The 15,322-nt window shown below is 34.6% G+C and overlaps 1 protein-coding gene across 6 annotated transcripts in view; it reads right to left on the bottom strand.

The window, feature by feature from the left end:
- The window catches only part of ITSN1 (intersectin 1), a 182,996-nt gene that overhangs the window by 129,133 nt on the left and 38,541 nt on the right, over positions 1 to 15,322 (bottom strand). For 5 of the 6 annotated variants that reach the window (XR_012494005.1, XM_019730241.2, XM_019730239.2 and 2 more), the window contains exons 2-4: positions 4,421 to 4,480; positions 2,339 to 2,431; positions 1,307 to 1,370 (exon numbers count right to left, since the gene is read on the bottom strand). The exons of the other annotated variant lie outside the window; for it this stretch is intronic. Coding sequence is in view for 3 of the 5 variants with exons in the window: in XM_019730241.2 (XP_019585800.2) it covers positions 1,307 to 1,370; positions 2,339 to 2,431; positions 4,421 to 4,448 (185 nt within the window). In the remaining 2 variants the exon portion in view is untranslated. The remainder of the gene's footprint in view (positions 1 to 1,306; positions 1,371 to 2,338; positions 2,432 to 4,420; positions 4,481 to 15,322) is intronic. 6 annotated transcript variants of the gene reach the window in all.

The following is a 15,322-nucleotide window of genomic DNA, read 5'->3' on the forward strand; positions in this document are numbered from 1 at the left end:
TTTCATACTAATGACACGTATAATCAAGCTTAGAGACTCTGCTTGAAGGCAACAAGGAACTACCGTGTCTCCCCGAAAATAAGACCTAGCCATACCATCATTTCTAATGCGTCTTTTGGAGCAAAAATTAATATAAGACCAGGTATTATATTATATAAGACCCGGTCTTATATTGTATTATATTATATAAGACCCGGCCTTATATTGTAGTAAAATAAGACCGGGTCTCCTATTAATTTTTGCTCCAAAAGACACATTAGAGCTGATGGTCCGGCTAGGTCTTATTTTTGGGAAAATGTGGTATGTCAATCTTTATTACTTTCCATAAAATTATAAATAAAAACAGTCGCTCACTTAAGGGACAAGCAATTAGTGGGACAACTTCGTTAAGTGGAATACCCAGTCCCCAGTGCCGACAGCAGCTACTTTTTTGGAGGTTTTGGTTTCAGGGACTGTTATGTGCCACGCCCCTTTATATACAGGTTCTCTCCTAATCCTCTTAGCTCTATAAGGTAAATATAAGTCTTCCCATTTTCTAGATTAGAAAACTGAGGTTAGAGAGGATTAATACATGTTCCAAATCATAAAGACAGAAAGTAGAGCGGCTGGGATTCAAACCCAGGTGTGTGTGACTACAAATCACGTGCTTTCTACTACAGCAAGCTGCCTCCACAACACTAAGAAACCAGGGCAATGAAGTAGAAATTGTAAGAACCAAACACTGTGGGGAAATGTGGTTTCTTGACAACAGAATTTAGCATGACTGCCCAAAGTCATGAACCTAGAACCCCAAACTATATTTGCTATTCACTCTTTTCTTTCCTATGGTTTCAAAGACTTAGTGCTTGTGTTAATTAATCAAGAAATTCAACAATATATGTTATGCATTCACCTTGTACAACATTGTAATAAATACTGGATATTTCACTGGCTATTTCACTACTAGCCTTCAAATAGTTTCTTTACCATTTATTCAATAAAAGATACAGAAGCATTACATTATAGAGAAAGAAATGTGGGACATTCAGATGAAAATGTGTGTTGTAGATGAAGCTAAAAAGAATAGAGAGAAAATATCAAAATGTAGATTTCTCAACAGGAAATTCAACTTTTGGACAGTGTTACCTTGTAAATGTCACCTTTTTTTTTAGTTCTGCATTAGAGAGATACTTTTTAGAAGTATCCCTCTGGTAAGAAGTAGTCGAGTATTTCAGATTAGGGATATAAGTTCTCCTTCTATACTTTAAGAAATTATATTACTGAAATATTTTATTTTACCATCTGCTTATGTAAGGTTACAACTTACCATATCTGTGCTAAAACAGGTTGTGGTAACCCAGATTGAAAAAAAAAGTTTCTAGCTTGATCACCTGCAAATTAAGTGGAAACAGTTTCAGAAGAAAACAACAGCTGAACAATAATAGAAATCTCCTTACATCAAAATTGCAAAAATAAGAAAAGGCTGGTAATCCTATAAATACAGAATTGAATACATGATAGAAGCCAAATGGCACGTCTATAAAGCAACAGTAAAACAAATCCATCAGCATTGACTTTAAAAAATCATCTGAAAAAGGGCAGCCCACTTGCAGGGATAGATACTTTAATTGATGTGCTATTAACTAAGATGGTAACAGCTGCACGTGACAAAGCACATCTACAGGGATCCTGAAGAAAGTGATGACCCCATACTTCTACTTTATAAAAAAGGTCTTTGCCATTCCCAGTATCTACACTTCAAATTTGGAGTGTATTTATGGAGAATAAGTAACAAATATTAAAAGAATCACATCAATGATTAAGAATTAATAAATTAAAGAGAACTACGAGAAAAAAACCACACAAAAACAAGTCCCAGGAAATCTAGATGCCATTTTTTCCTAAAGCCAATTCCTAAAGAATAATCAAACAGGAAAGATAATGGTACAAAAGGCACGTTAAGGGCACAACAATAAGAGAATTCCTTCTTTCTTTTTTTTAATGTTCAGCATTTGTTAATTTCTTTAAGTTTTCCAAACAAGTTCAAGATGAGAATTAAGCAAGTGTTTTAGCTCAAGGACCACAGCCCAGTGCTACTTAAAGAATGAGGTCCTTTGATCTTAACCAATTCCCATCAGTGATATGGTGGAAACAAGTGACTTGACATCCATTAAAGACTAATCAAGGCTTGAATGCATCATAGGAAAAGCAATGGTAAAAATACAGGCTCAGGCGATGGCAAAATGGGTAAATGTGCCCCCCAACCACACGTGTCCACCTTAGCTTTGCGTAATAGAGTCTCTCCACAGACACATGCACTACTGAGAAGTAAAAATGTAAAAATACTGACTCCAATTACCAGTAATAAATCCAGATATTGGCTTTAAACTATGGAACTGTTGATCATGCTTCGCTCTTTCCTCTACAGTTATGGCCCAGATATCCAGGCTGCCTACAATCCAAAAAAAGACAAATTATTCAATGAGAAAAAAAATAAAAGACAAGGCACTCACACAAACTATTTCCATAGTACTTTAAGAGTTTGTCAATGTTATAACTGATTTGATAAATTAACAGCTGTTTGTCCTTGGAAGTTATACACAAAAAGTTAGCAAATTAAGAGTAAAGTAGCCCACGGCCCCCAAAAATTGGCACAAATTATTTTTATAAAAATGGTCCTGTAATCCTATAGTTAGCAGGATTGTACGAAGACATAGTAAGTTACTAATCATAATTTATTTACATAAACTTGAGCAATAGACTAATTTAAAACTGCATCTTCAGATGTCTTAAATGCAAAAGGTGAAACTTATGGAAAAAATGTGGGCCTCGCAATCCTACATGATTCCATGAAAATCTTTTTGGAGTATTAAAAATATTTAGATATTGGATTGTAGTGATGGTTGCACAACTCTGTAAATTCACTAAAAACCACTGAATCAATGGTACAGTTAAAATTAGTGAATTTTATGGTATGTAAATTATACTTCACTAAGACTGTTTTTTAAAACGGGGTCCTTGAAAAAAGTAATGGCAAACCAAAGAGAATGGAATTTTTGTTCTCCTTCAGTTTCAGCTCTAAGTCTGACCAGATGTTCCCTCCCTTCCAAGATCTTCCTCACTTTAGTCCTAGGTCTCCTCAAATAAATTCACCAAAATAATTTTAGATTACATAGACAGAAGGCTTTCAAAAGTTCAGACACTTTCCCAAAAGGTGGGAACAGACAATATGTATGTTTCATACAAAATGTGAATATGTCTAGCACAAAAGCAAAATGTCTAAACATCACATTTAATCTCTCTGTGGGGTATGACAGTGACACATAGAGTGGTAATTCATTCAATCGTTGGAAACCTATTTATTGAACAATTAATGTGCCAGGCACTGGATAGATATTAGGGATAAAATGGTGACTGATACAGGTATGATCCCTTCCCTCACAGGCCTTACAGTCCTGCAAATTCTAAAAGGGATTTTTAATGCCTTGTCAGAATTCTTCCCTGGAACTATAAAGAAAGCAAGACCAAAACAAAACAACCCAAAACTTGCCCAGCAATTAAGAAGGAAGACAAAAGCAAAACACAAGTGAAACAATAACACTAATGGTTTTGAAAACTTTCCAGACTGCTATACTAGAATCCCACAGAGACTTTTACAGATGTGATCATAGGGATGATGCTTTGTGTTTTCTTACTCTCTTCATGACTGGATCAGACAGCTGCCAAGAGTAATCAATTAATGTGTCACACTGTCTTTGAAAAAAAATACTTAGCCAGTGTGCAAAAATATTATTTAACACTTTCTTAACGTTGTTAGGAAAAATTACCTAAAAAACATATTTTATGTAGATTGATATGTTTTAAGAAATTAAACTAAAGCATATGAAAATGTCATGTTTCAAATCCAGGCTTCAAAAAATGTATGGAACAAATGATCCAGTCACTTCAACAAACAAATTGCAAAGAAAAAAACAGGGATGGAAGAGGAATTTAGTAATGAAGATGCTTAGGAGATACATGAACTAACTGCAGTGTATGTATCTTGTTTGGATCCTGACTTGGACAAACAAACCGTAACCAATAAATGGGTAAATCAGGGAAATTTTAACACTGACTTGATAATTGATATTAAGGAATTACCATAAATTTTGTAGGTGTGGTAATGGTATTATAATTACACCTTTAAAAGTGTTCTTATCTATTAGAAACACATACTAAAATATTTGTGGATGAAATGATATGCCTGAGAGTTGTTTCCAAAGAATCAGATGAAACAATATTGGCCATGAGTTGATAATCACTGAAGCCATAAGATGGGTACATATGAGTTAATTATATTATTTCCTCTGCTTATGAGCATATTTGAAATTTGTCATAATACTAAGTTATTAAAAATGTAGTTCCAAAGTACATTAAAAAAGGAAAATCTTTGAAAACTTACCACCAAAAGGTGCTGGAAACTGAGCCATGGTTCTGTTACTTTTACCTTGCTAATCGACGCCTGTAATTGAAATGCAACATTTAGGTTTATAAAAACTTCACTCCTAGATACTTATAAACACATTAATACTCTGTGTCTTTAATGATCAGAAGATTGATACCAGAGCTAGGGTACAGCACCACAAATGAAAGTTACAACTAAGAGGCCCATTCATTCATTCATTCATTCATTCATTCATTCATTCATTCTCTGCACAGTTTCTGTGTCAGGTACAATGATGGGCACTGGGGAATGTTAATGAAAGACTCTGGCAACAAGCTTTCAGCCTGGTGAGGGATACCATTAGCCCGGGACAGCCTGGGCTACAATATCACCAATGTTGTATGTGTTTCTTTTTCAATATGTCTTTGTCTTAACTGTCTGTGTATACTAGTCCATCTGCCTGATGGTTATAACAACAGCTCCTTTTAATGAGCACTTAGAATATGCTGCCCACTGTATCAGGTGACTTACCAGTTTTATACTTTTCATTGTCATCACCGCCCTATCAGATAGGTACTGTTATTACCATCCCCATATTACAGATGAGGAAAATGCGTATCAGAGAAGTGAAGCGACTAGACAATACTACAATTGGGTACCAGCTGGAGTTGAGCAGTGGCTCAAAACTAATTAAAGCAAACTCCACAGCCTGTGTTCCTTTCACCCACGAAAAAGACTGTCTACAATCGCTGCTTAAAGATTTTGAGAAAAGCCATAAACAAGGTGTATTACACTAATGTCTGTCGGCAACAGCAAACACAAATCCACTGCTCCACAATCCCCATCAGGCAGTATTTGTTCATGAACAGCCAACGTGAAATCAAGTCCATCCTTTTCCTCAACTAAAAAAATCTGCACTTACTGAATATTTTTCTTTATAGTTAATTTAACAACACAGTAAATGTGCACAGTTAAAAGTGAGTATCAATTAATCACAGATTTAAATTTTAGTTAAACTTAGATTTTAAAAATGCCCTAATACTCTTCAATGTCATCTTCCTATCTGTCCATGGAATTATTTTCCAACCATGATATTTTTAAATTTCCAAAAACTCTTTCTGTTCTCCACTCTTTATTTCTAAAACCATCTTTTTCTGTTTCTAACAGACACAGTTCTCATTCTTTTTTCCCATTTTGCTCGTTAGCTTTCTTCTGTTTCTTACATCACTTGATTCCTCCTGTTTGTTTGTTGGCTGATGATCTGTTTTAGGTCTCTCTTTTTCAGCTCTGAGGCTTTCTTCACTATCTAGTGATCCCTGGGTGATCCTTCGTAGTTAACTTGAAACACTAAACAAATGCTCAGAAGCTGCGTGTGGGTGGCAGGTTTGCTGACTGATGACGGAGTTCTCCATACAACGATCATGTATAGCCGTCACCTTTTCCTTAAGCGACCTCCAAATATCAGTATGGAGAGGCTTTTTTCATTGAAGAGGTTCAGTTTTGCAGAGAGAAAGAAGTGTAGGGGAGAGTGGAGAGAGAACACCACATCTAGCTACTGGCTTCTGGTGCAGAGTGGGGAAGGGAGAAGGTGACAGGCATTACCAAAAAATAATATTACATATATTTATATATATTACATATATGAAAAATATTATATATATATATATATATATATATATATATATATATATATATCCTAAAGAATACAAATGCAAAAATCCTTCACAAAATATTAGAAATTGAATCTCAGTAATATATACAAAGCATAAGACATGAACGAATAGGGTTTATCCTAGAAGTAAGTAAAGGTTAGTTTAACATTTCAAAACAATTAATATAATTTACCATATTAACAGAATAAAGCAGAAAATCCATATGATTGTTTCAATAAATGCAGAAAAAAGCTTTTGACAAAAACTCAACACTCAGTAATAATAAAAACTTTCTGAAAACTAGGATTGGTAGGAAAATTCCTCAGATACAGAGCATCTATGAAATTTTCAAATGTTAAGATAACTGGAAAAACAAGTAGTTTTTTTACTCTCAAGTCTGAGCACTAGTACACTTAATATTCTTCTCAGTTACGATCAGATTATTATTTCTATTTAGAGCTTACTTGAAAATAAGCCTTTATACCTTTCAAAGATTCCTTCTCTCCAAAGTCTTATTCATTCACTCAGGAAAAGTTTTTATTCCCATGAACTATTTTATTCCCAAGGCTGTATTGATCCAACATATAAATAACAGGCTTGTGTCAGAGATTTTTATCTCCTCATTAAAGCATTTGAAGATTGTCCTAAAAGAGCTCATTTCTAAATCCTTATCTCATTCAAATGACATCTTAAAGTTCTACTCCCAGAATCAGAGATAATGTTCTACACTACGCCAAAATTATGGAGTCAGCTTCGGTAAGGATTTACTGGCATGATCCTTACTATTAAAGAGTTTACAATTAACTCAATAGCAAAAAAAACAAATAACACAATTAAAAATGGGCAAAGGACCAGAACAGACATTTTCCCAAATAAGACATACAAATGGCCAACAGGTATACAAAAAGATGCTCAATATCACTAATCATCGAGGAAATGCAAATCAAAACCACAGTAAGATATCCCCTCACACCTGTTAGGATGGCCGTCATCAAGGCAAGAGATAACAAGGGCAAGGATGTAGAGAAAAGGGAACCCTTATATACTGTTGATGGGAATGGACACTGGTACAACCATTATAGAAAACAGTATAGGAATTCCTCAAGAAATTGAAAATAGAATATCATATGATCCAGCATCCCACTTCTGGGTATATACCCAAAGGAAATGAAATCACTATCTCGAAGAGACACATGAACTCCCATGTTCACTGCAGCGTTATTCACAATAGCCAAGATACGGAAACAATTTATCTGTTGACAGACAAATAATGTGGTATACATATGCAATGCAGTTTTATTCAGCCATAAAAAAAAGAAGGAAATCCTGCCATTTGTGACATGAATGAAACAGGGGACATTTTGCTAAGTGAAATAAGCCAGACACAGAAAGACAAATACTGTATAATCTGACTTATATGTGGAATCTAAAAAAGTCAAACTCATAGAACCAGAAAGCAAAATGGTACTTTCCAGGAGCTATTGAGTGGAGGGAATGAGATGTTGGTCAAAGGATACAAACATTCAGTTATAGCACGAATAAGTTCTGTGGATCTAATGTATAGTATGGCATGGTGACTAGTTAATAATACTGTATTTTATACTTGAAATTTTCTAAGAGAAGAGATCTTAAGTGTTCGTACCACACACACATATGCAAATTGTTTGAATGTGCTAATTGGCTCGATTGCAGTGATCATTTCATAATGTATACGCATATTAAATCATCATCATGTTGTACCCTAACTATAGTTTTTATTTGTCAATTATACTTCAATGAAGCTGGAGAAAAAAGGAGTTTACAATTAATTAGGGGAGAGAAAATACATATCAAAAATCTGTGTGTGTGTGTGTGTGTGTGTGTGTGTGTATACAAAGAGCCATAAGCAACAAATAGTAATTAACTAAAACTTAATGAAATGCTTACTAATACATCTGATCTGTATTAGCCAATTTAACCCTATTAACAACCCTCTGAGTTAAATAATATAACTATCCCATCTTACAGATGTGGAAACTAAAGCAACAGTTGACACAATCATTATTACTGTTTTTTCACACAATTATTAAATAGTAGAAGAGGGAGTCAGTCTGGTTTCAGGGCCCATGATCATAACCTCATACTTTCAGGATTAAGAAATTCATGGAACAATCATGAAGTAGTTAGCCTGGCAAACCAACCAGGGCGGAGCTGGAGGGAGGGAGTGAGGGGATCCTGTTGGAAGCAATTAAAGCACTGGAAAACAAAAAGGAGAAAGAAAGGGAAACCGAGTTTGTTTGTTTTTTAAGAGTCATCACAGACCACAGAGGAAACTGAATGGGGGAAATAAGGTTAAGCTTTTTGCCATATAAGTCCAAAGAGCTTTTACTTCTATACGAAACAAGCAAAGCTGCCTTAGTAAGCACTTCTCAAATGAAAGTTGGAAGTCTTATATACAGCGGGTGCCCCAAAAATGTATACACATTTTAAGAAAGGATAAAAGTGTATTAAAATTGTAATACAATGAATGACGCTAGTAGTCATTTGATTAACACCATCTTTTGAGCATACGTCATACTACACATTGCTACCATAATTCAACTCAACTTCGAAAATACATACATACATCTCTTAAAATGTGCACTTTTTTTTAGCACCCCCAGTATATGAGTACATATATGTATATATGTATATATGTATATATGTGTATATATACACACACACACATATATAACAAAGCCCAGAGCAGCAAAAAGAAAAGAAAAAAACAAAACAAAGAGAGTGAAGGCAGCGGTTCTATGCAGATAACAGGATTTCAACAGGATAAGATAATCACCAACACTGAGAAAAAAAAGAAATGCAGGAACCCGGCTAGAGCAAAGCAGAGACCGGCATTCTGCCCTCTGAGGTGTGGGGTCCCACTGCCTGGAGGCAGGGAGGCAGGATCCTGGCTCAGAAGGAGGGTGGCTGCCCCCGAAGGAGAGCTGATGTCATGCTGCTGAGTGGACCATCTGCAGTTCGTCTCTTATAGAGAAGGCAGCCACCATGCAAATACGCCAACACTGTCCTATTTTATTAACATCTTGGTATTTATATTTCCTTTTAGTCCTTTCCCTATAAATACACAATTGTTTCCCTCTTTTGCACACTCTACGTTGTAATACATACTTTTCTCAAGTTCTTAAAACCTTTCATAAACATGTTGCTGGACTTAGATACTAATTTTTAGAGTAAGGCAAACACTCCTTTATTTACATATAAAAAACAGAAAACACACAGACTAAATATTGCGCAATCAAGAAATAAGTAAATAGTAGTAGTTTTAAAAGTTTGGATGTTAGGATTTTTAAGCCAAAAGCTAGAACATGTTTGGGAAATATTTGTAATCTTCCTTCATTTCAGCTTCAGAAAGGAGAGCTAATTATAGAAAGTTGAAGGAATGTTGATCCTTAATTTCGGCATTTACATTACAATCCCAAATATTGATATAAAGTAGAAGACCTCTGTGTGTATTTATAAAATAAAAATTCATTCTAAAAATAGCATTTATGAAAATGTCATTTTGCATGATAAAAAAATTATATTGAAACAGGCTTGTTATTTGATTTCCAATGTTTGCTATCATAAATTAAAGGAAGGTTATTCAGAAAACATGAAACGATTGCAAAAAAATCAAAGTAAATGAAATACTACATATAAAATTAATTTCTAGAACATAATAAACACTAAATTTAGCGGTAAAAAGGGGAAAATTAACCATGAAGAATAAAATTTCTTAACTCTAAAGTACTGGCACACTTTAAAGATTTTAACTTTATATTAAATAATTAAACTAGTTGAAAAATCCTTAAAAACAGGTATGTCATAGTATTCTTTCAAATTTCCTGCAGGTTTGAAAATTTTCTAATTTTTTTTTTTAATTAAAGGGGGGAAGGGCATATATAAAAACAAGTATGTGAGATGAGATTCAAATATGTACTCATTCACAGAAAAAGGAATCTTCACAATTATGTAATTCAAAGAATTACAAATTAGCAAAGCCTCTAATATATAAAAACAGGACTAATTTAGCATTATTGACCTAAAGACCAAGAGGATATTATGAACATACATTATCTGTTTTTCACTTAACTACTGACCATTCCTTCCCTCACAATCTTGTAATCCTCTTCTATAAATTACAGAGGAACGAAGGTTACAGGAGAGGAGAGAGGCAGAGGTCCTGGCTTTGCTGTAAACACTCCACTGACCTGTGTTACTGGATCCATAAAGAACTCCTGGGTCTCAATATTAAGAATATACTCTTGGTAAAGAAGGTATTTTGTCTACACCCAGTTCATGGTGTTCTTTCTCAAGATTCAGGCTAATTTATTTGAAACAGATTTTCATGGCAGTAAAGTAGTGAACTTTAAATTCACTTCTTATAAAGAATTTTTAAAAAAAGTATTCTAAAGTTGCTCAAGAGGTTTAGGTGAAAGGACCTATAGAATAGGAAATTACAGAATAGAAAATTTTAATTTCTACAAAGGTGGCATCAATAAAACATTGAGGGGAAAGAAAGGAACAGAAATAATGTCAAAATGTGAGAAGAAAATGAAAATGTATGGATATTTTAAACATCCTGAAGGATACAAAAAATAGCCTCAGGAACATTAAAAAAATATACAGTACACCCTAGTCATATCATGATACTATCTGATATTTGAGAGTTGTGAGAGTCTGGTTTTAGGTATTTTTCCAGCCATATTTACCCTTGATCTAGAAAAAAAATAAAAATCATCAAAAAAACACTATTGTCCCCCTATCTTTTCCCTTTAGAAATATGAAGAGGCCTTCATATCTCTAAAAATTCAAAATTAGAAAACCTTAAAGAAAAAAAAAATCAAAGGAAACCTTTCTCTATTAAAAAAAAAAAGTCTGTAATGAATGGAAACAAGTAGAAGAGCCTATACCCCTGTTTTCTAAGCAAGTCTTACACCAAATTCCACTCCTGTAGAGACTGTTTGAACAGGAGATGAACAAAACGCAGAGCTGCCCTGTAAGATGACACATACAGGCAGGATGTACACAAAGCTCTTTTGAAACACAGAAAAAAGTTACTGAAAGCCAAGCAATAAATGGATAAAGGAACTGACAAATTCTAAACATATAGCCAACCTGATCAATGCCAAATTGTCATGTCTGAAGCCACGGACCTCAAATGTGGCTTCTACATGTGCTGCTGCCTGCAGTGGAGCAAGATGACCTGTAAGGGATGTACTGCCCGTTCACAGGGAAGATTTTAAAACTGCATGAAGGGTAAAGAACCCAATAAAAAAGAAAACCTTATTAGTAAGTTCAAAGAGACACTGTCAACATTCTGTCTGAAAAACTGTAGGGAACATTCAAGTTGTCCTTTGAAAAGAGAACAGGCATTCCTCCCAGATTTTTGTTGCTGGGGGAGGGGTGGTGGCAGGGGACAGAGGTGAGAAGGGGACAGGTCAGGAGTGACCAGTGGTGAGCAATCACTGTCAGGCCCAGCTGTCAGCACATCACTTGGCAACACTCAATGGCATTTCAGAAGATTTATCCATTTACTCTTGTTTACTTTCCACAAAGAGAAATGCCAGGGTATCTGGCCTACAAAGCTCAATAAGCAGATTTTAACCTCAGTTCTTCTAAATCACCCTTACTTTAATATTTGCAATAGGAGAGAGAATTCATCAGGGAGCAGTAAAACCAAAACATAGCTACAACATTGAAAAATCAGAGATAGAAAACAAACAAAACAAAAAAAACAAATTCCTGCTTTGAGAGATAAATGGAAATTAACCAGACTCTCTTCGAAGCTTATTTCCACCTCTAGACAATCAACTAACTGCAAAATAACATCCGAAAAGTAAGTCATTAACTATAGTTTGCCTAAGTTAAGAAATCAGACTTTAAAACACTATACCTGCAGGTAGGATAACCATTCATAAGGCTTCAATAAAACAAATGAAGGATTTTATTTCTTCTGGAAGTTTCCATTTTCAAGAGGGTCATTAAGAATAAAACATTATCCCTTGTTTTAAGAGACACACTTAAAGCTGAAAAGTAATTCCTGGAAAATGCAGATAACCCGCATACCAAACACCAAACAATAATTTTAAGAATCACTGAGCGGCAGAAAAGCATTTCCAAAATTTCATTTTAAATGTAAAATTTACGGAATTTCAAGATTATCAGCCAAATTAATAATGAGATTACATAAATTTAACTTATTGCAACTCACAAACTTTCTAGTACCTTCTCATATATAAATTTCTAAGTGACTAAAAAATTGAAATTTCACAGATAACTGAAAACACTTATCACATGAAAAAATGTAATGAACTAGGTAACGGGAGAACAAGATGTTGTCACCTGTGTAATGTAGTTATATATAGTCACTAAAAAAAAAAAGAGTGAGAGAGATGATCTGAAGGGTTTCTTCCAAATAAAAACTGATTTTCAACACATTACAAGGCACATGCACACTTAAAGGAAAACATTCAAATAAACTTCCACACGGTAGCACAAGAATTGATGTCACACTGAGTCTAAAGTCAGTACAGTGTACTATTTTCTACTATCCCCTTTATCACTAGGTTAATAACTTGTATATCTCTAAATACTCTAGCAACCAAACCTGGTATCATCAATTCACCTGCGGGAACAGTGGTGAAGCCTGGGCAGAGAAAAGTTTTAGATCAAGCTTTCAGCTTTAAAAAAGAAGTCAAGAAACTACCCGAAAAGCACCAATTGTGCACAAGAGCACTGGAACACTGAAAAGAGCAAGAAAGCGGAAGGCTTCCTGCCAGATTTTTAAGCCTGCTTCAACAAAAATAGTGCAACAGCTGCAAGTGGATAAATGAAATGAGTTTACAGATCATAGTAAGAAATGAAATATGTGTGCTGTATAAAAAACAACCATGTGCTAGAATGTACAGAATGCTCTATATTTGAATATTTGCATCAAAATTAAATCTGCTACATGTAAGCCTGATAACAAATACACAACTGAGAACCCAGCAAACATTTCACATCTTTGACGTCTTCCCAGATGTAGTGTCACAATGGACAGCAATGACAATTAGACCCTCCTGTCCAACACAACCAACTCCTGAGGCCAGAAAGTGGGAAACTCAAGGGCGATTTTGTTTTAATCTCTTAGATTCTTTGCTGAAGACTGTTAAGTGTTTGCCTGATCAGGAGATAAAGGAAACCTACATAGCTACATATTGAGAATCTGATCCAACCTAAATTCTAGCCGCCTCCTGCTACAGCTGAAGATTACTTACCAGTGTCTAAAGATTGAGCGAAGTCCAAGGGAAAGCCTTACTGCAGTATCAATGAAAAGTGTCATGAATAAGAGCAAGGACAATGCAGTCATTAACAAAAACCAACTGCACCCTGCTAGGTGACCTAGAGGACTTCTATGCAGGATACGATTTATTAGCACTAGGAAGTTTTAGAACTAAAAAAACCGTGCAATAACATTAGCATCACTAAAACACTAAATAAACTGCAGCCAACAGAAAACCAGACCATTTTAGAAGGCAACAGGTACATGATTCAAATCTTTAATTTCACTTCACTTGACTGAGATAACTGAAATATATTTAAGTCTGAGAAAAAAAGGAAAAGGTTGAAAAGAATCATGGTTATCATTTAGTGAGGATTTCATTCAATTTCTTTAAGTATATCTGGCTGTACCATTAAAATACAGAAAGGAAGCTTGAAGGTTTCTGTTAAAAATCACTAATATAATGTGATCTGGAATAAAACTGAAAAACAAGAAAATCCCAGATTTTCTCAATTTTGTATTTTCTTTAAAAAGATTCAATTTCTCATAATACGAAAAACTTTGTAGAAGCCAATTTCATACTCAAAGTGTCATTATGATTCAATTTATCTAGAATTCCAATTTAGTCATGTTTACACACTTCAAGTTGACTGCATTTAATTTCAGTGTTGTGAAATCCGGTAGTGATATTAAGCTTTACAATTTCAGATAACATTCAAAAGATTTTTGAAAAGATAACTATTGTTACTGAATGGAAGAAAAGTCAATTCATTCAATTTGCAGTTCACTGATTAATATTCATCTAGATGTGGACATTATAAAACTAACCCTTTTATTCCCTCTCTGACAAAGCTTTTATTATTTCCTCTATACCCCCACTTTTAAAATGAATCTTCTAAAGTTTTTGACAAAGGGAAATTTTACTTGGGAATTTGAACCAATTTACTTAAGGTCAACCCAACTTGGAAAGCTCACCACAAAGGAATGAAGTAAGACCTCAAAATAAGTAAGTGTATTATTGAAGATTTCCAGTATTATAAACCGGTGGGAAGGCAAACTGTTACAAATCCTCTGGAAAGCAACGTGACAAGGTATGTACCAGGAGTAGGAAAAATCTTGTTTACCCATATGCCTAATAATTCAACTCCAGGGAAACTGCCCTAAGAAAATAATCTAAAATGCAAAGACATATGTCCAAAGATGGTCACTGTGACTGTATTTTTTACAATTAAAAACTGAAATAATCTTATATTATGTTCAATAGGATACAAAGAGTTAGGTAAATTATGATACAACCATTCAACGAGATGTGACAATTAAAAACGCTCATCAAAAGTATAGAACTTTATATGAAGTATTGGGTCTACCATGTTTTTGTTTTTAAAAAATACAACGAAAGAAGAAAGTACGCCAACACATTTAAAAGTTGCATAAAGTGTTGTAAATGTTATCACTAACACTTAAAACTTGTACAATGATTCAGTTACTACTTTCATATACATTGTATCAAATGAGATGACCCTGTAGTTGTCCACTGGACTGTGAAGCCCAGAGGAAAAAGCTATCAACCTGACAGAGAGAACAAGCCACTCTGCAGAGTAACTAGCAATGAGTGTGATTTAAATGAGAAGCTGTATATAAACACACAGGAAACAGCATTTAGATTGAAGAGCGGCATGAAGGGTATGATTAAAGCAGCATGTAAAAGTACAAAACGCATCCAAGGATTAGTCAGTAATTCAGAACGGGAGGAATGTAAAAGGGATGAGAGAATGTAAGAGATGCCGTACAGAGGACAGGAACCCAGTAGTGGAGAGTAGCCTCCAAAACGTGTTGCGATTGAAAGAACCTTAGCTTCGTGCTGAAGAGGTCTTCCTCTAATTAATTTGCACAGCAGGAGCAGCAGCTACCCAAGCGATTTTTATTTTTTATTTTTCTTATAAAAAATTGAGTAAAATCACACCCAGATGGTCATATTTGACT

This window comes from Rhinolophus sinicus, linkage group LG01 (genome assembly GCF_036562045.2).
Source record: "Rhinolophus sinicus isolate RSC01 linkage group LG01, ASM3656204v1, whole genome shotgun sequence".
NCBI lineage: Eukaryota > Metazoa > Chordata > Mammalia > Chiroptera > Rhinolophidae > Rhinolophus > Rhinolophus sinicus.